Source organism: Mastigoproctus giganteus, chromosome 2 (assembly GCF_048544385.1).
Source record: "Mastigoproctus giganteus isolate SK-2022 chromosome 2, ASM4854438v1, whole genome shotgun sequence".
NCBI lineage: Eukaryota > Metazoa > Arthropoda > Arachnida > Uropygi > Thelyphonidae > Mastigoproctus > Mastigoproctus giganteus.
This window is the reverse complement of record NC_143576.1, coordinates 45,038,106-45,064,526: the sequence shown is the minus strand read 5'-3', so window position 1 is coordinate 45,064,526 and position 26,421 is coordinate 45,038,106. Positions and strand designations below refer to the sequence as shown.

General features: G+C 38.9%; 1 protein-coding gene across 2 annotated transcripts in view; it reads right to left on the bottom strand.

The window, feature by feature from the left end:
• The window catches only part of LOC150089286 (synaptogenesis protein syg-2-like), a 684,886-nt gene that overhangs the window by 309,932 nt on the left and 348,533 nt on the right, over positions 1–26,421 (bottom strand). For both annotated transcript variants that reach the window (XM_090368466.1, XM_090368467.1), the window contains exon 2: positions 2,144–2,349. In XM_090368466.1, the coding sequence (XP_090224592.1) occupies positions 2,144–2,349 (206 nt within the window). The remainder of the gene's footprint in view (positions 1–2,143; positions 2,350–26,421) is intronic.

Below are 26,421 nucleotides of genomic sequence, written 5' to 3'. Positions count from 1 at the left end.
CATACAAATTAACACATGACACAGAAGCCTATGATAGATACAAGTTGATCTGTAACCAAGTTACAAAGGAGTTTAGGCAGGCGAAGGCAGATTACGAGAAATCTTTGGCAGCAAAGAGTTCTTTACTTATGTAAACTCTAGAAGGAAGGGGATGAATCAGATTGGTCCACTTGATATCGATGGGTCAACTGTTGATGATCCTGCTCAGGTAGCTAACAAACTGAATGAATATTTTGCAACGACATTCACACATGAGGAGTTATTCAGAGAGGGGAATGTCAGAGGTGTATTCAACTCTGGCAGTAAGCTAGAGAATCTTGTAATAACTGAGAGTAAAGTGGAGGAGAAATTGTTGAAGGTAAATACAAGAAAGGCACCTGGGGTGGATGGGATCTATCCAGTTATATTAAAGGAGGCAGCAAAGGAAGTAAGCAAACCGTTAGCCATAATTATGAGAGCTTCCGTGGACTCAGGGGAAGTACCCATGGACTGGAGATGTGCAAATGTGACCCCAATTCACAAAGGAGGATCAAAGGGCGACACAAGTAATTATTGACCTGTTAGTTTAACTTCTGTTCCTGGAAAATTAATGGAGGCACTGGTTAAAGAAGCACTGCAGAATCATCTAGACAAGACTTCAGTTATAGCTCAGACAGAGCATCGTTTTTTAAGGGGAAGTCTTACCTGATCAATTTGATTGGATACTATGATGCAGTCACAAAAGAACTGGATGTAGGGAATAACTTTGATATTATATACTTGGATCTTAGAAAGGCTTTTGATACTGTTGCACATGGAAGACTGCTGCACAAATTGGAGCAGTGTGGCAGTGGAGGCAAATTGTGCTATGGATAAAGGGGTGGTTGAGGGGGAGAAGACAGAGAGTGGTAATCAATGGACACTGCTCATCGTGGACTAATGTTATTAGTGGAGTCCCTCAGGGTTCAGTATTGGGTCCATTATTGTTTTCTGTATTTATAAATGATATTGATGATGGTATATCAAGCTTAATGTCCGAGTTTGCAGACGATACGAAGGTTGACAGGGTTGTCAAGGTCACTACTGACATTATGCTACTGCAACAGGATCTGGAAAGGTTTAGCAGATGGGCTGATAAGTGGCAAATGAAGTTTAACATTGACAAATGTAAAATACTGCATATGGGAAACAGCAACCCTAGAGCAACGTATCAACTCTGTGGTACTACACTGACAGCGGTAGAGAATGAAAGGGACCTGGGGATGGTTGTGCAGGCAGATATGAAGTTTTCAGACAGTGCAGACGGGCTGCAAGAGTAGCTCATGGTGTATTGTCGATGATATATAGGAATTTTTCTAGCAGGGATAAGGAGGTGATTATTCCCTTGTATAAGGCAATGGTCAGGCCACATCTATGGCCACATTTGCTTTCAGCTGATTGCTAATATTTCTCAGGGTAAAGTATATTCAAGGTATAGAAGACTGAACAAGAACTAAACTATACTATACGAAAGCGTAAGATAATGACCAGGCAATTTCTATTCACATGTTGTTGGGTGTGAGAGGTAGGTCGATATGGTCTATGAAGCGAGGAGAAAGAGCAAAAAAAGTAATCAAATTCTGTATCTCTCCTCAGTTTCACTAAGAGATGAAAAGAATTGAAAATGGAATTTTCTTAATTATTACTCATATTTTATAAACATTATTTCTCTCTCCTCGCATGCCGCCAAAACTTAGAATCCTGTGGACACCACAGCTGCAGATGTAAGTTATGACCTTTGTTTCATTTATTTTATTGCATTCACATTATGGTCTAATTTCCATACATCAAAAAAAAAAAAAAAAAAAAAAACACTTTTCAGCCTTACCTAGCTGTAAATTATTTCTTTATATCCTGAATAATGAACATTAAATTATTCCTGGCCTTATTCCCCATTACTCATAACAAGTGTAACGAGTATTTGCCAAATGTTCACTGCAGTTTGCAGTTCATCCACTTTAGAACACAGTTCGGTTTTCGACAAATGACATTTAAAAAATGCACAATAAAATCTATTGCGGTAAATGAATCACTGAAATTTATTTGTGAAAAATGAATTATTGAAAAATTATTCGTTGATTGTGGTATTAAAATAAAGTGGAAAAATTATTAAAAGTTTACTCACGTCCAAGTTAATTCCCAATAGATCATACTTCTGACCAGGTGGGTAGTCTGTGGGAAGATACCGATAGAACTCAACATTATTCTTGTACCACTTTATAGAGTAAAGCTCATCTGCCTCCAAGTCGTAGGTACAATTCAGCCATACGGGATCACCCCGCATCACTGCAGCAGGAACAGCAAGATCAACTAGTTTAAGTCCAAGTACATCTGCCAAAAAAGATGTGTAACGCAATGATACTGTACTCCAACATGACGACAACTTATATTAAAACACAGTAGAATTACATTATTAAGATATAACACAAATTTAAAAGAAAGCTTTTTAGGCCGAGAAAGGAGAGCTTGTAGAAGCCAATGAAATGTAACATTATTTAGGAAATTTATAATAAAAATGGGAGTGATCCCTTCGTCCTAAGTCGAAAAGATCTTTCAGTATGCCAAACCTTCGAACAATGAGATCATGCTTCGGCTTAACAAAAGAATCACGTTAGGGAAGGACGATACGTGGTTGTTTTCCATTAAGATTGTTACTGTATTTAATACCACAGATATACCACTTGAAATTAATAATAGTTTATTAATTTCACGTGGTATATGAGTGGTATTAAATAGAGTAATATGATGGGTTTGCTACGTCGGAGTTTGTTTACTTTGGCCTTAACCACTCTGCTATGATTATGAATAACAAATCTATTTGATAACGACTCCTCCTTGCCAATTGTCTGATGAGGATGATGGTGAATTTTGGAATATAAAAATAGGAATAACAGCTGCTTTACCTCTTTTTGACAAACTGTTGTGCTCAGAAGTTACAGTACTTGTGGAAGTAAAGACTGGTTGGGGGTTCGGTCATGTCGGGTTGCAATCCGAAGTAGTATATCTTTCTCACTATCGCAGCATATGCTTTCCTGTTGTTATTAACTGGCTGGTACTAGCTTCCTTGGTTTATGGTTTAAATATTCTTTTTCAGATTAATGTTTAAGAATATATTTTTTTCTTGCTTCCATCTCGGTGCAATTCCGAAGTAGGCAGGATATTTTCTTCCACAGTTTAGACATTCTGGTTTTCCAGATGGACAAGCTTTCATTTCATGATACCTGGATCCACACTGGAAGCAAATCGAAGCACCACAGCAGCCATTTGAGAGGGGAACAGGCATTCTGTGTGTTATTAGACACTCAGTATAAAACACTGATGGATCCAATATCTTTCTATTTCAGAAGATTTAGGAGAAGTCCGGTTAGTCTGCCTCCCTAAAATCCACTCATGCACACCTTCTCAATGGTAAGCCCTGTTATGTCACTCAGTTGGCAACGAACTTGTAGAGTGGTTCTCTTCAAGACGCCTGGTCAGCATGAAGAGGAAAAGACCAAACCCTCCAGCACATGACAGTAAGACGAAACAAATGGCCCTCAGTCTCCAGCGGTTTACATTCCCCCTCTTACGGCAGCGAGAGATCAGAGTGGAAGCAGAGAGTGCTAAAAATATCTGTGCACGACCAGGCTGCTATGCACGGAAACTGAACTTGGCCTGTTACAACGTAAGATCGCTCATCGATGAAGACAGGATATTAGAGCTGGAAAAGAAATTAGAAAATGTGAATTGGAATATCATCGGTTTGGCTGAAACAAGAAGAAGAAATGAATCACTTATAAGTTTATCAAGTGGAAATCTGCTGTACACCAATGGAAACAGTGAAAGGAGTGAAGTGAAGTTGGCTTTCTGGTCCATAAAAATATGAAAAACAACATTTTGGAATTCAAAAGTACATCATGTCATGATGAACCGAAGACGACAAAGGAAGAGCAAGAAAAACACTGACAAGGAGAAAATTGAGTATATTGAGTTATGCGAAGCCATTAGAAAGAGACGCAGAGGACATAAGAAAATTTAACACAAGAAATGTAGAACAACCATTAAGGAAAAACAAAGGATTTAAAATCAGCAGCCATGAGCAGTAATACAGAAAGACAAATGATACTGAAACTGAAGAATAGCGATGGTGTATTTATAAATAGTAGAGAAGACATAATTCAAATAGCAGAAGACTACTATAAAGAGCAGAAGAATACTACAAGGAGCGAGGGAATGATGCCAGCAGTGGGGAAGATGGATTGCAAATTAGTAACACACACAACATGCCTGATATCCTTCCTGATGAGATAGAACATGCTTTGAAGAATCTGAAAGCACCGGGGGAAGATGAAGTTACTTTAGATTTGTTAAAATTGGGAGGAAGAGACATAACACAAAAACTGGCAAGACACTTCACAAAATGAATTAGAAAAGATGCGACGCCTAAACAGCGGAATAATGCAATCATAGTTTTGCTGCATAAGAAAGGAGATAAATTGGAAATTGTAGACCGATTAGCTTGTTATCCCACATCTGCAAGTTGTTCGCAAGGGTCATTACTAACAGATTAGAAAGAATACTCGATGAGAATCAACCGAAGGAACAAGCTGGCTTTAGGACAGGATTCTCAACTATGGATCACCCTCACGACTTGAAAGCAAATGAATATAAAACACCATAATGCCTGGCATTTGTGGATTATGAAAAGTCATTTGACTCCATACAGCATAAGGCAATGTTTCGGGTACTGGAAAGACAAGGTATAGATACCACATATATTATAATTTTGGAGAAAATATATGAGAATGCTACCTCCTTTATTAGACTAGACAAACACAGTAGTAAATTTAAAATTGAGAAAAGAGTTCGACAAGGAGACACAATATATCCGAAGTTCTTTACTGCTGCCCTTGAGGAAGCTTTCAGAAGATTAGACTGGTCGCAGAAATGAGTCAATGTGAATGGAGTACCTAAACCATTTACAGATGACATTGCGGTCATAAGCCACGCTCCCAAAGAATTAGAGGAAAATCTTAATCAGTTATGCAGGGTTAGTAAGGATTTTGGACAAAAGATGAATATGGCTAAAACAAAAGTAATGATGAACAAGTATGCCACAGAAAGGGACATAATGATTGAAGGAGCAATAATTGAAAAGGTGGAGTCATATACTTATCTGGGACAAGTTATTAGCTGTAATAATGATAAACGGCTGGGAGTCAAGAGAAGAATAAATTTTGGATAGATAGCATTCAGGAAATATAGTCACATACTGAGGAGCAATATCATCCCAATTTGTTTGAAACGGAAAATAATGAACCAATGTATACTCCCCACCATGACTTATGGAAGTGAAACTTGGCACTCACCAAAATAATGGAAGAGATTATATTGGGAATCAGATTGTTAGATAAGAAGAGGAACACATTGATTCGGCAGCAAACTCAAGTAAAGGACATTCTTATCAAAACTAAAATGGTCTTGGGCTCAAAGACATGACAGATGGACTAAGAAAATAACAGAATGGTACCCAAGAGGAGCTAGAAGAAAAAGCTGGAAGACAGCAACGGAGATGGACAGATGAAATTCATGGGTTTGTGGGTAGTAAATGATGGCCATAGCACAAAACAGAAGGAACTGGAAAGTTGCTGGAGAGGCCTTCATCCTGCAGTGAATTGAAAATGGCTGATGATGATACCATTGGCAATTAAAACACCTTCAGCAATTTACAATATACATTCTTACTAGACAATTACGGTATCCTACTTTAATAGACATTTAAGATTGTGAGGAATTAGGGAACAAGCTGCAGATATTATTTTAGATAAATTATTTGCTGTAGATCACACCAATGTTTACTCCATTCATCATACTAAAGTTCGAGAGCTAAATCTTACTGCTTCTGACATTCCGTACTTTACTTTGGATGGACTCAATCTGAAATAAAGTCTATGAAAACAGATAAAATGTCCTGATTTACTTGTCATTCAGTATCTGGTGAGGATAGAACGGTTCCCTTGGAATGTTAAGTTATAAGTTTTTTTTCCAGCAAAATAGACAAAAAAATAACGAGAGAATATACACAATTTACGGACATAATACATACCTGTTGATGGGGTAATTCTCGGGTGGCCCTAATATGACAAATTTTATTCCTTTCGTATCTAACGGTAAGCACCTAGGAGTGTGTATATATAGATGAAAAAAATCTTTCATACCTCATATCAATCATTCAAGCCTCATATGACATAAAGTCAAAAAATCTACAAGTATGACTTTTCGAATATCTCGTTCACGACCAGGGCCTGAAAAATAATACCCATATTATTATCACACGGTCTGTTCCCATAGTTACATATGCTACTAGTATTTTGTTGCGAAGAGCTGCCCACCTTACTATGCAGTCCAAGTTAGACAGTTCAAATTTCTTTCCTTTCAGCCATGTTAAGGATTTGTAGAACGTTATCTACACTCTCACGTCAGGAAGTCTCTGGCGTGTCCGGGCAAAACCTCCCCAAGACAAAACCCCCTCCAATGGTGGAAGGCGGTTATGGGAGTGACACAACATGGTGCATCTCTGCCTGAAAAATGTTCGAGATTTTTTTGCTTGCGGTTTTTTTTTTTTTCCCTTTCGCTGTTGGATTCCAACCTGGGTCCATGATATTGGCGATCCTGCGTTGTAACCACTAGGCTAATCGCTTTTAAAAATATTTCTTACTGTTATAGAGGGCTTGCCCTCCCAGTGCACTAATTTTTCTGACATATTCATCTCCTGGCACATCCTGCTGTCTTGGGAAGAAGTCTACACATTGACCTTGGTGTCACGTAATAATAATAATAATATCATATTATTATCCTGCATATATCCAAATTGGGCTTAATGAATTACTGAATAAAGAAAACAGAGTTAAGATGGGTCAGACGCACCCATCTTCGGAATAATTGTTTCACTTCAAGTTTCTATTTACATATCGGTAAAAATTTATTCTACAAATAAATAAGATCTCATGAGAACACTCTGGGGGGATTTTTCTATTGCATTTTGCAAGTATTCAAAATGTATGTTATACCTACAATGGGATACTTAAGTCCTATTTGATCACCCCATGCTTCGAATTTAATTACGCTTATCAAAATATGCAAAAATCATTATCCAATGTCTCTTTAATGAGAAACTTATCAAACTTCGTCATTATTTCAATCTGATCTCACTGTGCCTTATAGGATTAGATTGAAAATACCACTGAACCACGGAGATGTTGGATTTGAGATGTTGAATCGTTTGACGAAAGAGATTTACTTAAATGATTTAATGTACTGGAATATAATGTTTATGTTCGTTTACTATGAAAACTTTATGCTTATTTAATATTGCGTTTCGATATCATCAAATGTAGGTTTTGAAATTATTCAAGATTTAGTGTAGTTTGTATTGTTAGTGAACAAATGCTGCAATGCAATTTTTGGTAATATCGAAAAAAAAATTCCCTTCTTTCTTCCCAAAGTGACCACTGCATTTGTGTATAGTAATGATTAATTTTTTATCAATCATAATTATATTAATGATTTCCATTGATAAAGGTTAGAAAAAACACGAAATTTCACAAATCTGCTAATTGAGATTTGCGAAGATCGTATTTCAATTTACTGCAATGACTGCAATGACTTACTGCAATGAGCTCCTATTCACATTCAGCGATCATGAGATTTGCACATCTATAATAACAACCCAAATGATGAATAATCATAAACAGAAAAAAGCGTTCCTAAAGAATACGAAACTAAATTAGTGCCCTGTTTTACAAGAAGAAATACAACGATAGTAGACTTATTTACAAGAAACAGCTAATTACTGAGGACCGCTTAAAATTAAAACAATTCAGTTTATGGGAAATAAACACATGCGTGTCGCTGTTACGCAAAATTAAGAATGCTAATGATTATGATCATAAATACTTTTTACACAGGATGAAAGTCAAGTTAATCTCCTAGGTATGTAGATATTTTTAGCAGACAACGTTAGCGGATTATGAAGAATTTTTAATATCGGCTCGGTAAACGCTGCTTTTTAAAATTTCACACAATGAAATAAAAACACCCCTTTGCGTATAATGCACATTAAGCATCACATGTGACTACAGTAACTGGACCTACATGGAAATACCTGTTCAAATAAGCATATTATATACATATAACGCTCCCTTTAGAGAAATGTTTTATTTCAAAAATTAAGCTTAAAATGATGGCCACTATACCAACTTTCTGCTCATCTGCGTTGAAAGAAAGAAAGGAGACTTATCTCGGTATCTTCTTTCTTCACAGTATCCATTTTTATCATATAAACATGTACTAGTTTTTGTAACTGAGTAGCTCAAATTTGTTTATCACAATAATGGGTAACTACAAAGTGAAAAAAGTAAATCCTTGTTCATAAACAAAAGCAGCGTCGTAAGTTTATAAACGAACGACTGCTAGTTTTTAATTTAATTATGTATATTTTATTTTAGCGATTGATGACAAAACATTCCACGTTGGTATAGCACTCTGTTTCAATGGAAACACCCTGGTTCACTTCAACAAAGTTCAGGCTGTGCAGTCTGCATGGAAGGTAATGCTTTCTGCGTCTGTGTAAGCGTTTTTCGTGTATATTTTCAAAATGCCTAGAGTTTCAAAAGTTTAGGGGACTCCATTTTTTACAGAAATGGATGACTGAAGAATTGTTCTAATATATATGATAACTGTTACTGCAAGGTGGAGTTCTTAAACTTCCGATACTGTGACTCCACTAAAATGGTAAATAAATTTTTGCGATATCCCCAAAATGATAAATGAATTCGTACGTAATTGAATCACTCGAGCGTTGCAAAAATCAAACTGATGATTTCATTTCGGTTAGATTTTGGCAAGGAATACAATGCACCACTCGGTGTTACTAATTAAATGTTAATTTATATATATCAAAAGATAAATAAATAAAAATAATTATGGCAGCCTTACAGATTCATAAAATAGAACATTTGCACGAGAAATAAACAAAAATACAATGACATTTCGATCCTCAGGCAAAATTTCTTACTTCCCCCTAAGTTATTTGCGATCCTCAGAAGAATTGCGACCAAGAGTCTAAGAATCCTACGCTTTAATAACCGGGTTTCTGTTTTAGCAACTATAAAGTTGCAATTGCATTTCATTGGTATTCATGTTCTGTTAAAAGAGGGGATGAGATCAGCAGACACAATTTCAAATGTGGGCGATTATGGTGAATTATCTCGAAAATGTGATGGTTTAAATCATTGGAGCCGGCAGCATGGTGCAAGGTATTGCAAGCGCACCACCTTTGGATTTTGAAGCAATACACAATTTTTAATATTTTCATTAATTTATTTTGGTGAACAAAAAATTTATTCCCACATGCACAACCTTGCAAAATATCCTGCCAGCCCCCCATGGTCGAAATATAAATCCTATAATTAGGTCAGTTCCCAGTACGCTTAAGTTTTTTCTTACCTTGTCACTTACTGACACCCTAATAGTATCGAAAAATTATCAAATAATTCTGAATATTCGATGACTGAGGAGTGCAGTGGCAAACCACGTATTGTAAGTAATTTATTGCTACTCTGCCCTCTTCTACTTCAGAATTTCAGCGAACGAACGGTTCGCTAGTGTTCCAACAGATAGTAGCCATTGCTCCGCCACTTGTAGTCTCCAAGTGTCAGAAAAGTCGCTTCAAATTAATTAAAAAAGGAGGGCATTTTAACCATCCCTAAAATTTTTATACAATATTAAGTATTCCTCCAGGTCTAAAAGTTTTCAAAATCCTGACCAGTAAGAATAACTAATTTAAATTTTATAGTCAAATACAATCGAGATTGGTAGGCAGGTAAAACAAAGAAAAATCACCTCAGTGACTTTCTGATTGCGTTGTGCCTTCATATCTAAAACTGAAACGGAGTCTGAAACTCGAGTACAATACGGAGTCTGAAACGGGAGTCTAAAACGCTGATATTCGGGTGACACTCAAGTCAAGTGGACCCAATTTCGCCGAAGTCCGGACGGTCTGTGACAACCAAATCCTCTGCTTGCATCTTCATGATGGTTGGACTGTTAGTAATCCTGGGTATAACCCCCATGCACAAGCACACAGTAGGCGACCACCGAGTTGTGAAACAACGTAAGCAGGGGTCGATGTGTTGCGCCAACACCACATGGAGGAATGCCGCTCCTCTGTGTTACAAAGCAATACTAGGTGGTAGATGACCCACATCATCCAGTGCAATACCACCACTTTGCTTATTGAAGGCTTCAAGAGGTGGAACCCATGTTTAGTCTCCAGAGCTCAGCTCCGGTCAACTGTGGGGGGTGGTTTGTGGAAGTTAGATTCTGGGGGGATAATAATTTTTTTTTTATTATTTATTATTTTTTATTTATTTATTACTTATTAATAAATTTCTTTAATAATAAATCACGTTATCCTTCCAGACCCACCTCTTTTAACTTTGTATTCCTTAATTAAATTTCCCCCTTAATTTACCTCCCCTCCACGTTAACACCTGACTTGTATATTGCACAGAAGATCACAGATTCTGGGGGAATAATAGTTCGTGTATGTCTCCTCTGGACTGGCTGAGTATTCAGAATGACTCAATACTACACATGATAAACATATACAAATTTGTTTATTTCACAGTATATACATTAAAGAATTGTATCATACAACATCAATTGGTATAATGTTAATAACTGGCATTATATGTGTGTTAAGATGTAAAATTAATAGCAAATGATATAATATGTCTCTTCGTGTCTTTCTGCCTTTTTTCCTTCTGGTTTAGGTTACATCTCATAACATTATTTTTATTTTCTAACAGTTAAACTTCCCAACTGGAATTACCTCAGTGGGCTTAACACCTCTATGTCCTAGATTATAAATCCCCGCTGTAATCTTTCATTAATTTATCCCTTCCAAAATAATTCAATCATATTATCTTGTAACGTTTCAAGTACATAGAACACCTTTACATCTTAACTTAGAACATACCAGTCTCAAGTACATGTATCTAAATCTTCCTTGCTTTAACTTATCCTTGAGATGAAGTACATACATCTATGAACCCTTTTCTCCCTTTTATACTAATCAATACCAAATCTACTATCAACTAAATAAACATTTTTCTAAAGTCCTTCTCTTCAAATCTACTATCAACTAAATAAACATTTTTCTAAAGTCCTTCTCTTCAAATCTAGTTTAAAATTATTATCTCGTACTTACATATTAACTTAGGGAATCACTCCTTACACTACCTTTTCTCAGTTCAGGGGCGACTCATCATCGACAGCATAGGCCATCATCAGGCTCCAACTGGAAGTATTCATCGGCAAAGGAACTGCTGCTCTTCTACAGGGATTCTCCTACGTTCAGGAACTCGCTCTTCTTTCCATACGGCTATTAAATAAGTTGCTCCGGCCTGCTTTTTGGGCGTCTGATCAGTTCGACGAAACTGGGAAGCATAATAGGATTATCAGGACTCTTCTTACTGCTTTATTAAGAAGCCTGGCTATGTAGCTCTTCCTTATCGTTCTATGGTGAGGCTTTTCGATCCTTTTTTACTCAGCTCCAGCATAGGTGTTTCCATCTTTCAAGGATTATCTCCTTCCTATTTCAACAACTCTTAAACAGCATCTCCCACAACTCATTACTCTGGCGATTCTCCCGGCACTTCTCGGGATTTCTTTCCAGCCGCACATCACTCAGGCATCTCCACGGGAACTCTCCAAACTTCCACACTGCCAAAACTCACAACTCTCCCACAAACTCCTAACTCTCCCAATAAAACTCCTCACTTCCCTCTTGCATCTGCCTTTTGTTTCAGCCGCTCATTCTATTTTAATCCAATCGTCGTTCGTTCTCCATCATCTCATTATTCTCATTCGCTCTCTCCCACTTCTTCCGTTTTTTCTTGGCCCTCCCTCTACTGGGGTAACTTCCTGTTTACGAAATTTTCATCAACTTCGATGAACTACAGGGCGTCTAGAAATTTCTAGATATTTCCTTGTGATCATTCCCGATTCACTTACCGCCATTAGTCCACTCTGTTTCTTCTCTACCGCTCCTTGAAATTAGTAAGTGCTCAAGGAGTCGGTCTGTTTCAAATAGCGGCAGCCATTTCTACATAGTGTATATCGCATCCAGGGTTTTCTTCACCCTCCTAGTTCTTAAAATCTTCCTCTCCACAAGGGGGAGTCGGTTCCCTTGTTCTTTCTTCCAAAGAGCTGCTCACTTTCTGTTTATGCGACCATGAACTGGCCTTGCGGTGCTCCCTTTGTACTAGTGTTCCAGTGCTCCCATTGTCTTGTGTACCGTCCTGCTACCTCCCGTTGTTACGTTAATCCTCCCCTACTTGACTGTAAGGTACAGAGCGATCGAAATCTGGTTGAAGATCATCCTATGTAAATAATATTATTTACTATTTACATCTTTTTTTTCTTGTTATGTTATAATATTTATAACATAACATTCGCTAGGATAAGTGTAAGAATTTTGTTCTTACATTCCTTCCGCCTCCCTCTAAAATTTATATCCCCATTATAAATTTTTTACAGGTTCCCTGCTTGTGCGTCTACTTCCATGGCCTACTTATTAACAACAACTCTATATTCCCTTTTGATCTGTCTTTAAGCAAGTACATGCCAACACCTTTAATTGCCCTTCTAGATTATCCTAAATACTATAATATACATGTACACTACTTAAGTGTATATTTTGGGCTTCACTAAAACTATTCCCATCCCATGTTCTCATTAAATGCTGCTCCTAGACACATTTGCTGTAGCCTGTTTGTCTCTTTCAATTTGAGGGCCCCTTCCCCATAGGAAGTTTCAGTTTTGTGTTTCCATGGCCCTTCGATTCTTTTCTGCTCTGCTGATTCATTTACCAAGTTGTCATTCTTTTCACCTCCACTTTCTTCCACTTTATTTAACAATTCGCTATCTTCATGTTTCTCTTTATCTTTCTCCTTTACTTCTAATGTTCCTACGTGTAGTGTTTTGGTTCTATTCCGCCGTCTGGGTCCCTTCTTTCGCCCTTTCACCTCAATTTTTTCAGTCTCTTTCCACTTCTTTTCTTTCTTTTCAATTACCGAGCTTGATCTCTTATCGTTTCTCTCACTTACCGGACTTCCATAATTCATCTCTCTCATTTCTGGCCTATCCTTGCACTCTATTGGACCAAATATGAGGTTTCTTGAGCGCCAAGGATAAAATCGACCTGTCTTGATCTTCCATGACTCTCTGGGATCAGTATTCCCATACTTGACTCCCTGATCCACCATCAGAGTCCGGCAGAATCTGGCTATATGCCCATATCTGCTACACCTATAACACTTCACTTGCCTTGGATGATTCCATTTATGTTCTAGGGTGGCCAAAACTATTGGTTCTTTATTCATAAACTTACTTCTAAGTGTGTGTGGCATCGTCCTTGTGCTGCCTGATTTATTCCCCCCTTTTCCACAGGAATTATTTTTCCAGCGTCTAAGATGCAGAGCATTCATGCTTATATGCTGCCCTTGATTTGTGCCCCTGTCTTGGCAGTGTTTATTTCTGTCCCCGTGATATCTATCCCTGTACCAGCAGTTCTTAGTCCAGTGATTGCTTCGCCCGCATATATAGCATTTCTTTCCATATCTTTCTCGCCTAACTTCTTTGACTTCTCCTATACACCCCCTGCTGTATCCACCTCTTGTGATCTGCCCCGTTTGAGTGTTTTCGCCCCACTGTCTATTATCTTGATCTTGAGCGTTCTTTTTTGTGTTCAATTCTCCTAATAATCTATTTAATTTAACTTCCATCCCAGCTATCTGTCTCTCTAGTCCCTCTAGCTTATTTTCGCCCCCTTTTTCTTTAGTACTGCTTGGTTTTGTCTCTTCTCCCGTTGATACTATATTTATGTCCCTTCTAATTGCCCCCCGACTTTGGAAATCTAATTTTTGCTCCTCTACGGCTAGTTCCAGGGCCTCTGCTAATGAATTTGGTTTTCTCCTCAAAATTTCTTTTTTGTATTTATCCCTGACCCCCATCAAAAACTGCCCCATCAGGATTTTGTCAAAAGCGCTACTTTCTTTTTCCGATACTTCTGTATTTAATTTTACATTTATAAATCTTTTATGATACTCTTCTACTGTTTCCCTACTTGTTTGAGAGTAGTTATTTAATATACCTATTCCTTCTAGAAAAGAGTTTTTCGGGGAAAATAGCTTTCTTAATATCTTTTCAAATTCATCTAGGGTTTCCACCTCCATCGCTTGGGTCTCCTCTAAATATTTAGTCTGGGCCCTGCCTTCTAGCTTGAATTCCGCCATCATGACTATTTCCAGTTCAGACAGGCCTTCCTTTTCTTTAATCAGTTTTAGTCTCCGTAGAAAATAGTCTATGCTTTCTGATGGCTCGCCCCTAAATGTTTTTAAAAACTTACTTAGTTTTAGTGTCCCCCTATTATCGTTCCCTACACTGGAAATAATAGTTTCTACTGATGTCTCCCGTCCATTATTATTTTCCATTTCTCTATCCCTACTGCTGTTCGCTCTCCTGGTAGCCATGACTTATCTTTGGGGGTTTAACTTAACTAACAATCTAATTCCTCTTTAATTCCAAAATTATATATATCTTAATCAATTCACAACTATATGCACATTACCTCAAATTAATCAACCTATTATACTTACTATTCTTTTTTCTGGCTCGCCAGCTGAATTTTTTCCTCAGTTTCAGCAACTGAATTACTTTTTAATCTGTCGTTCTGAACACCAGCCTTCCGTCGTGAGGATATATCCTGGCTGGCTCGCCAATTGTGGGGGGTGGTTTGTGGAAGTTAGATTCTGGGGGGATAATAATTTTTTTTTTATTATTTATTATTTTTTATTTATTTATTACTTATTAATAAATTTCTTTAATAATAAATCACGTTATCCTTCCAGACCCACCTCTTTTAACTTTGTATTCCTTAATTAAATTTCCCCCTTAATTTACCTCCCCTCCACGTTAACACCTGACTTGTATATTGCACAGAAGATCACAGATTCTGGGGGAATAATAGTTCGTGTATGTCTCCTCTGGACTGGCTGAGTATTCAGAATGACTCAATACTACACATGATAAACATATACAAATTTGTTTATTTCACAGTATATACATTAAAGAATTGTATCATACAACATCAATTGGTATAATGTTAATAACTGGCATTATATGTGTGTTAAGATGTAAAATTAATAGCAAATGATATAATATGTCTCTTCGTGTCTTTCTGCCTTTTTTCCTTCTGGTTTAGGTTACATCTCATAACATTATTTTTATTTTCTAACAGTTAAACTTCCCAACTGGAATTACCTCAGTGGGCTTAACACCTCTATGTCCTAGATTATAAATCCCCGCTGTAATCTTTCATTAATTTATCCCTTCCAAAATAATTCAATCATATTATCTTGTAACGTTTCAAGTACATAGAACACCTTTACATCTTAACTTAGAACATACCAGTCTCAAGTACATGTATCTAAATCTTCCTTGCTTTAACTTATCCTTGAGATGAAGTACATACATCTATGAACCCTTTTCTCCCTTTTATACTAATCAATACCAAATCTACTATCAACTAAATAAACATTTTTCTAAAGTCCTTCTCTTCAAATCTACTATCAACTAAATAAACATTTTTCTAAAGTCCTTCTCTTCAAATCTAGTTTAAAATTATTATCTCGTACTTACATATTAACTTAGGGAATCACTCCTTACACTACCTTTTCTCAGTTCAGGGGCGACTCATCATCGACAGCATAGGCCATCATCAGGCTCCAACTGGAAGTATTCATCGGCAAAGGAACTGCTGCTCTTCTACAGGGATTCTCCTACGTTCAGGAACTCGCTCTTCTTTCCATACGGCTATTAAATAAGTTGCTCCGGCCTGCTTTTTGGGCGTCTGATCAGTTCGACGAAACTGGGAAGCATAATAGGATTATCAGGACTCTTCTTACTGCTTTATTAAGAAGCCTGGCTATGTAGCTCTTCCTTATCGTTCTATGGTGAGGCTTTTCGATCCTTTTTTACTCAGCTCCAGCATAGGTGTTTCCATCTTTCAAGGATTATCTCCTTCCTATTTCAACAACTCTTAAACAGCATCTCCCACAACTCATTACTCTGGCGATTCTCCCGGCACTTCTCGGGATTTCTTTCCAGCCGCACATCACTCAGGCATCTCCACGGGAACTCTCCAAACTTCCACACTGCCAAAACTCACAACTCTCCCACAAACTCCTAACTCTCCCAATAAAACTCCTCACTTCCCTCTTGCATCTGCCTTTTGTTTCAGCCGCTCATTCTATTTTAATCCAATCGTCGTTCGTTCTCCATCATCTCATTATTCTCATTCGCTCTCTCCCACTTCTTCCGTTTTTTCTTGGCCCTCCCTCTACTGGGGTAACTTCCTGTTTACGAAATTTTCATCAACTTCGATGAACTACAGGGCGTCTAGAAATTTCTAGATATTTCCTTGTGATCATTCCCGATTCACTTACCGCCATTAGTCCACTCTGTTTCTTCTCTACCGCTCCTTGAAATTAGTAAGTGCTCAAGGAGTCGGTCTGTTTCAAATAGCGGCAGCCATTTCTACATAGTGTATATCGCATCCAGGGTTTTCTTCACCCTCCTAGTTCTTAAAATCTTCCTCTCCACAAGGGGGAGTCGGTTCCCTTGTTCTTTCTTCCAAAGAGCTGCTCACTTTCTGTTTATGCGACCATGAACTGGCCTTGCGGTGCTCCCTTTGTACTAGTGTTCCAGTGCTCCCATTGTCTTGTGTACCGTCCTGCTACCTCCCGTTGTTACGTTAATCCTCCCCTACTTGACTGTAAGGTACAGAGCGATCGAAATCTGGTTGAAGATCATCCTATGTAAATAATATTATTTACTATTTACATCTTTTTTTTCTTGTTATGTTATAATATTTATAACATAACATTCGCTAGGATAAGTGTAAGAATTTTGTTCTTACACAACCCTTCCCCCATCTCTTCCATCATGCAGTATGATTGATGACTTTTAAGGTTATGATGGGCGTCATGGCGAGATCCAATCATCCTTACATTTCAAGGGTACAGATCTAAAACGGTGTACGCAGGTCGGCGGTTAGTTAGTACACCAGACCTAACCTATTGGTAACTCTTCAGGAGGCTTCCGGATCAGCTAGTGTATAATTTTGCTACCTCTACTCTGCCAGACAGTGACTGGAGTTCGAGTAGTGTGTATGCGGGGAGCATTATCGAGGCCACGTTTTGTCAAGGATCTGGGTATATTCTTACCGTGTGTACGCCATCTCCAAAGATTTCATTACTTCATACAGCATGTCACCCCCCCCCCCCCAATTTTTCTTACTATTGAATACACCATGAATTCCCAAACTAATAGAGTAAGGTAAGCTGCGAAAAGATCTAAACCCCCCCCCCCCCCCAAACACTTCCTAGTTCATTTCACAAATATACATTGTCTCAATTCTAATCTCAACGATATCCATTTCCACTTGCAGTCTGCCACACCCCATGAACTTTCTTTGACAGAATCTCAGTTATCGGTCGATTCAACTACAGCTCACTCAGTTGCCCGAAATTATTCGCTGTATTTTTCCTTTCGCCTCAAAGGTGGTACTTGTGCATATGTCCGTTCTGATATTCCCTGTCAGACTTGGTAATTTGGAATCTCCTCTTTTCGATCTTCTCTGGCTTAAAATCTCTCTACCTCATTCTGTCAAATTCATCTGTTGTCTCTATCGTTCTCCCAACTCCACCAATCACTTGGAGCTCTTTGACCTGCTCTCTTTGTAATTTGAATTTCTCCAGTTCAACTTTCCTAACAGTGAGGTAATTTTCCTTGGTGATTTTAATGTTCACAACTCCAGCTGGCTTCTGTTTTCTAGTCACACCGACTCCAGCTGGTCGAGATGCTGAGGCTTTTGCAATTACTAATGACCTTGCACAGATTGTTCATTTACCTACAGGAACACCAGACAATCCTAACCGTCAATCCTAATACAACACACTTGATCTTTTTCCCACAAACAACCCTTCTAAGTACACGGTCGAAGTGAGTGGTCCTTTAGGCACCTCAGATCCCAACTTGGTGATTGTCTCTTCTCCAATGGAGCCTTTATCTCATGGCTATTCACAACCTCGTGTTGTTTGACATTACCAGAATGCAAAATGGGATGACCTGCGAGATTTCTTTTCTTCTTTTCCTTGGTCGGATTACTGTTTCAAAACTTGATGTCAACGTTCGTTCAGATGGTGTCAGTGAAATCATTCTTGTATCCTATTGCTTCATCCATCTCTAACAAGCTCTCTTAGATGATGTCACTTGCCATACATAATTGTATCACTCTAGCGTCAGTATAAATACAGTGCACTGACACGAGACCAGTATTTTGAGCTACTGCAATAGGAAAAGAAGCGCTGAGGCATAAAGGCGCCACTGCTGCCGATACCATGACCACTACAACCACAAAATCAGCAACTAGGAAGATGCTGCTCCCCACCCCGCATCTCGTGCTACTCAAACCGGCCAACTCAGTTACGCTAAAAACAAGTGAAGAAGTAAAAAAAAAAGGTTATTGACTCGCTAACGCAGGAATTTAAAACAGCCAGAATCCGCTCCATATGGCAAACTAGAAACACTGGTGTGATAATTGAAACGGAAAATAAAGAAGACCCTAAATTGATTATTAACGACACCACAATCCCTATACTCGGCAGTCTCATGGCGGAAACTCCTAAAGAAAAAGGCCCCTCAGTCATCATATTTGGCGCAGACCCGAATCTGACTCCGGAGACAACCTGTAAAGAAATCTTATTGCGAAATCTGCAACAAGACTTCCCCGACGGAGACTACAAAAGTTTAGCAGTGCCCAAACATCAAACCAGAACCAGGGATGGCAGCTCGACCAAATGGGTGTCAGATTGACTCCTGAAGCGTGGAGAGTCATCACAAAACAAGAAAGGATCTACATATGCTGAAGCTCCCACCGCTTTAGGGCACGCATCGCGGTGCCAAATGCTTCCGGTGTTGCCGATTTGGCCACACCACCCACACGTGCGCCCAACAGGAACCAACCTGCGGACACTGTGCTAACTGCCCGAACAAAGGAAAAGAACCAGCCTGCGCAAACTGCAAGTGGCAAAAGCTTCCCCACGCGCACTCTGTTCGAGACAACAAATGCCCAGCATACGTAAAAGCAAGCAGTGCACAACAAATAAGAATAAATTATGGGAACTCTCCCTGAAAGGTACAATAACAACTGTATCAAATTTCTTCAACTGCAAATCGGACAGTGGAGAAGAAAATACTCCAGAACTATTTGCGATCAATATGGCAGCAGCGCTGGACGACCTCCACAAAAGGGGAAGTCACGCTGAGGTTCCTCCCCGATCTACAACAAATGTATCCATAGTATCCGGCATGGCTTTGCCCTGGATTGTACAGCACGTATCTCCTAACAGGACATGCAGCGATCCGCCACAAATTACACCTTCTCGGACTCGAAAACAACTCAATGTGTGCATGTGGCTCTGTGGAGACCTGGGGACACCAGATGTACGACTGCGAACTTTTTATGAAGATCTTCGTGTTGAATTAATGATGCAAGTGCGCCTTAATCCCAAAAACCGGGAACACTACTTACTGGAAGACGAAGCCTCATATATAGCATTCACCAAGTTTGCCCAGAACCTGTATGCCAGACGATTGACCATTCCTCTGCCTGAAAACTTCGAATAGACGTGTCAAGCAAAGCTTCTCAGAGACCCTCAACCAGACGTCAGGTTTGACTGCTTGATCCTTCATGCAGTACAAAACTGAAACTCTTCTGAGAAGTGACAAAACTCCACTTCCCAGAACATTGAATACCGGACGGGACAACAGTCCCATGAATGACTCCCAACTATGACATTTTTCACAACCTATTCAGCCAAACCAACATTGGATCGCCTCTGCTGGGCCTCAAATTTTTCTGAATGGTGCGGACCTGATCCTGCGGTCTGGTTTGCTGCCACCCATTGCACACAGGCCACATTGGCAACCTGAGCCGGCTCCCTTGTCTGGCTCACTACCTTACCTCTTCCTGGCAGGGTGGGGAGGGGACAGTTTGCTGTCCCCTCCCCCTGCCACCCTATTTCTTCCCTCTGGTGGGGCATGGGCATGCCCCACTGTAAACTGGAGTTGCCTTCCCTTTCGGCTCCATATTTCTGTGTATCTGCCCCCAGTCTTCAGCCTTCACCCCACTCTATCTGACAGCAACGTGAACTCGCCCCACACAATCTAAAATCACCAATCTAAATTAATTTTGCCCAACATTTTGGACTTCTCCTAGCGCTTCCCCCGACTTTTCTTTTTTTTTTTTTTTTTTTAGGTCCTAGCCACTGAAATCCCAGGAAATTAGGTGGCAGGACCTGCCAGAATGAACTATATACTAGTGAGTACCTGGTCTGCCTCCACGGGGCGAAAGTGGGACAATGTCGGGCCTCAGTAGGGGTCTGGCGGCTAAATGACCAGATGAACAACGGTACAAGGCATCACACATATACAAAGTCCATACACTTTTAAATCTCTGGCTTTTCCAGTCAACTGGTTCACCCACAATATAAACTATGCGAAGATGGGGGAATCCCTGGTGCCGCTTGACCCTAAACACACTTTACTCCTAACACCAAATACTAACACTTTTTCAGGCTCGCTATACACAGTTTCTGTACGATCACAGAGGACTCGGTGGAGATGGGCATCTGCCTGGATCCACCCCGATACCGGAATACTCACACACCCCTTAGGATGGATATATTGAGAATGTATATAAATCATGTATATAAATTAATTGTATATTTATCTTGGAATTGTAGATTAACTTTGTGTGCGTGTGTGTAAATAAATGAATGAATGAAATGAAAATGTTCAAACTGAGTCGGGGACGACGTTCCTGGCTTCAGTTCGGGTTGGCGGCTTGCTGTGTCTTCACTGGACATGGTCTGAAGTCGAAGCTGTACCGGTTGGGTTTGGCCTCTTCGGATTTATATGCTTGCAGTGAGCCGGAGACGAGCCTCCACATCGTGTTGGAGTGTCCGAATTATGTGGATATTAGAGCGAGGGACGCTCGCTCGCTTTCTCTCTCTCGCCCTCCGAAATTGGAGGAATTGTTTCCGATTAAAGAGAACTTCAGCAGATTTGCTGAGTTTGTACATGTCGCTTTTTCTCGTAGGGCTTGGCCCAGATAGTAGCGACCTACCTCCTCGTGGTGCGGACCGTAACTCATGGTGTGGGTTGTTGATGGCCCGTCCCCACTACGAGGCCAAATGGTCTATGATATTTTATTTTGTCTTGTTGTTTGAGTAAACCAGTTGGTCTTTGTGTTTGAAATATTAACCTACTAGAAGAGTAGATTTTAACACAGATGAAAACTAAGTCGCATATGGTCGGAAGCCCAGGTGGCGATGTGGGATGGAAGCTCTCTCAAATGACAAATGACACCGGAACATGACCGTCCTACAAAGGCAATCATTTTCATACGCTTCATTTATCTGTTTAACTGTTTCTGATACATATAAGCCCGTCTGAAACAATAACGCATCACATATCGCTGTTCAATCTGTATGTCCGACTTCATACTTGCTTCAAAACGTCTGTGACACGCCTGTCCGAGCTAGGGTTGTATGAAGGGAGTTTTATTAGCAGCGTGTAACTGACGATCGTTTTGAAGTTCTCCTTGATCTCTACTGAGCACACAGTCTGCTCAATAGCGATCAAGCAGAGCGCCTCCAGTGGCAGTTATGGTGGCAGAAAGTTTCGCGTGATAAATGTAAAAATATAGCACCAGTCCGGAAATTAAATGATCACCCCTCGTACAAAGAATAATAATAAACATATAGAGGTTAATGGCATTTACGAGAAAGCATTTTACACATCCGTAAAGATATTTTCATTTGAAAAATTCGCTCTATCACGAAAACTATTCATAACAGGAGCGCTCTCTCTCTCTGTTGTAATTTATGGAATTCTGAAATGGTTTTACGATATGCACTTCTTTCATTTTGTTGTCTAAATTTCATTAAAGCGCAGTATAAATTTTAAGAAAAGAAAAACATCAGAAATGATCTGCCTGATTAGGCAGATTATTTCTCATGTTTATCTGTAGATTATCTGTGATAATAATGCATGCTTCAATGTCATAATCTTATGCTTATGCATGAGGAAAGAAAATGCTGCGCAACGTGACTGTGTAGAGACAGGACAGACAAGGATAATACCCTTGGCTACAAGCAAAGTGTGTCAGTCAGAGCACAATTGAGGATATCCCTCTAAAAATATCTTAATCTCGCATCAGGTGGAAAAAACTTCTCGGTCTGAATAAGACTCTTGAAACTTAATCCTGCTCTAATAAACTTGATGCCGTTTCTACCTAGAGTATTTAAAATATTAGAAAGCAATTAGCCGACAAGTAATAGTGTTGTCAATGGCTTACTATTCGCAGTGACAACAGTATGGATGGTTTATATCGTGCGTCGGCAGTTGAACACCTGCCAGCCAACGAACACTAGAAGTAAATAATAACGAACAACAACTTTTATGAAGTGCAGTTTACATTTTGGCCACTTTTTCGTTGGCAACATATTTCATTCTTTCTTCAGAGAACGGTACGGCTATTTCAAAGTTACTCCAAAGAAATATTTAATTTCCATGACAACAACATGGTGGGCTGATGGGAGTCTTATCTCTTTTTAGGCGGGTGAGCCGTTCTTTCATGGCGAGCTTTTAGTGAATGACTTGCCATTCCTGTTTCAGACGCATGAGTTCTGGTAGAGTCGGGCCACGTGATTCTATTATTGCGGTGCCTGAACGGCTTCACCAGTCGGCTCCTGCTGTTACATCCCCCTTTGTTGGAGCATGTAGATGGCGGTAATGTTCTGTTATGTGTATTCGGGTAGTCTTCCCCCACTCCCCCAGCAGGACGCAGCGAGTTGCTGAGAGATAATACTTTCTGCTTTCCAACGTACTACACAGCAAATGGACAGTTTAACATGCTCGTTTTGCCTCTGGGCTAGAGATATTAGGTCGGTGGCGGCCACAAGACGAGCACAGCAAGCGAAGCGACACTAACTTATCTTCGTAAACCTCTTCGTCTGGCTCTAATGTGAGTGCAAGACACAACAGAAAATTAGGAATAGGGTTCTATTATGTATAATAAATAACTCCATATAAATATAAGTAGTTAACTATTTTAAATTAATAAATAACTGTATTAATTTTAATAGACTCAGGTTATATCATTTAACTGTTACTTTTTCTTTTTACTCTTTGCTGTTTTTCCTAAAATAGAGGTGTTCGGAAAGTTCTATTCAATAGTTCACAGATATAGTAAAATGATCGATTTATTGCTATGTTACGAGGATTGTATGATTTTCCTCCAGTCCAGCAAATAGGCATATCGGTTACAGGACATACGTAATACACAGAAGTAATTAAAAAGTTGCTTATGCGTCGAAAATCCAAACACTAACAGTAGTTACTACACACACTCTACTTAGAATTTAATGGAACAAATAAATCTTCAGTTCACACAATTTTCTTAGTATACAAGTGAAGAAGGCAGCCTTTAACTAAGCATTTGGAAGGTTTCATCTTACCTTAACTAAAATTCTCAGCTTGTTAAATATGTTTTAATGTTAAGTTATTAATTACGGTGCAAAATGCAACTGTATGCACTTCATGATATTCAGAATACACGATGTAGCAATATAATGTACCTTATTGTACATATTCTCTATCCTTCAGAATATGAACATTTCTGAAATCAGAAAGTACGTGATTAGAGTTGAAATATTTTTATGGTTTTATTTACATAAACAGAAATACTAAAACGGGAATAGAAAAATGAACTACTGCACACTGGCGCCCTTGAACTGATGCAGTTCACTGTCTACTGCGACTCACTGTCAATATACCCAGTTCTCGCGAGAAGCACGATGGTAATAACCACCATCCTCCTTGCACCAGTTGGAAAAGACACTGTTCTAACCACATCAATGACGCGAGGAACTTTCGTGGGTCTTTTTCACTCCATGGTTAAATTAAATTGTTCCCAGAGGATAGCAAAGTTTTCATCACAGAAATTTGGACTTTTTCGTCAAGAAAAACAGTAATACCAACTATACACTAACCTGGACATTATACCGCAGAAGTTTCTTATGCTGCCCGCAACATCGTAACGTTTCAATTTATGTCAATAATAACGTAGGTGACTGAGGTTGTTCTCGGGTAATCCTTAGATGAGTAGGGCGGTTTTTGTTTTTTTTTTTATTTTACCGAATAAAAAAAAAAAAAAAGTACGTCCAGAGATGTATGTTTCCTTCGCATCCGTGATCTGGACACCTGTCCTACTATTCAATATGAAACGGAACCTAAACTCACAATACATGAGATAACTAAACTGAGTTACAAGGACACTTCACAATTTCAGATCAGAACTATACACTAACCTATACAACGCATCGTTTCACCAGCCTGTTTCTCATGCACTTGATTCTCCAAATATAGATAACGTCATCTCAAACAGTGGGAAGAGGAGAGGTCAGCATACTGCGGCCACAAACCATCGTAGCACGCTGCAGAATCCAGCCTGCATGTCTAGCATATAATAGCAGTGTATAACAAAATTACATTTACCGATCGAATTTGCAAATCAAATTATTTGATTTAGAAATTCAGCCTGAAACAGCTTTGCTCGTATGAACCTACAGCACTAGTATCCTTATCAAGATCTTCTACTTGGTAAAACTGCACTAATGCAAAAGGGAACATAATTATCGTAACCGGAAATGCTGGGGAAGTTCCAGTCAACCATAAATCTTTTCTGAGCTACATATACAAATCATTAAGTAGACGTCAAAAGATTGTAAATTATTGTAGGAGTAATTTGTATTGTTTGTAAATCGTACTGTAAATAATTTGTTATATTGTTGTATCGTAAATAACACTGGTCTGCATTTTAAGAAAAATTCTTTGATGTTTTACTACTGATAAGAAAACGAACAGTTTTAAAGTGGATAGTATGCAATATGGAAACAAGCCATTCTGTCATCTGCGCTGAAGATATGCAGAACAGATTTCGATTCTTACAAACATACAGATCGCATCCAAAATGGAATGCCTCCTAGCCAAGCCCTGCTGATTAACTAACTCGTGAATAAGAAAACAGTACCGCAGATAATGGCATCCTTAGTTTTATTATTAAATTGCATACATCACTGATTGTTTAGTGAAAATCATTAACAGGTGCATTTCCCAGCGATTTCCTTCCAAGGCAATGGAAAACTTTCAGGATTACTCTGATTCCTGAACAAGCTAGCCCAATAGTCATACAAGCTATCGACCAATTGCTTTCGTCAGTAATAACTAAAATTATCGATAAAATCATACTCTTGAATATAAAGGTAGAATTTTTGATAATGACAACATGTATTTTGGTCCTAGAGGGTGCTCAATAACAAACAGCCTAGCTCACACCATTGTGCGCACATCCAAACTGCGTTTAAAGATGAGCCACATTGCAATGTCTTATTTAGACATGAAAGGTGCTTTCGACAGAATAGATCACAAGTAAGTTGTCGAGATACTAAAAATAATTTTCTCATTGACACAGTGGTAATCTCCTACGTACAGCTATCGACGGTACAGTACAGCCTAAATCATAGATATCTCCTCTTCCCCACTAGTACCAATGATATTCTCATCAAAACCACAATAAGCATTCCTCAAGGAGGTATACTCAAGATAACCAGATTTTCAGCATCTCTACTACTTCTGCAAGCAAATCTGCTGGAATGCGCCGATGATTTAAAACTATTCATTATTTCAAAAGCCTGCGGTGATATTTTAGCCATGATGAAAATTCAGAAATGTGTAGAATCATCAGATATCTGGAAGAAATCAAAAATCTCACTATCAATGAAAACATTGTCTGCTTAGAAAACTTATTCCTTACAAACACAACCAAATAACATACAAATTAAAGTTGCAGATGTTTCAATTCCAATTGTCTATGCCCACAAAACCCTGAGAATTGTATCTGATAAAAATCTCTTTTAATTCCCACCATTTGCATATTTATCAAAAAATTCAGAAAGCAAAATGGTAAAACAAATTCAAAAAGCAAAACAAGGTTAGAGCAAATAATGGCATCCCTAATCAAACAGGAAATAGTAGCGGTCAAAAATAAAAAAAATCAGTCATAAATTATGTTCATAGACGCATCTTTCCCATACTGTCATATGCTTCCGAAATCTGGTCTGGAGCCCCTGACTGGGGTTCCCCTAAATGATGGATATTGCTACCAAGTAC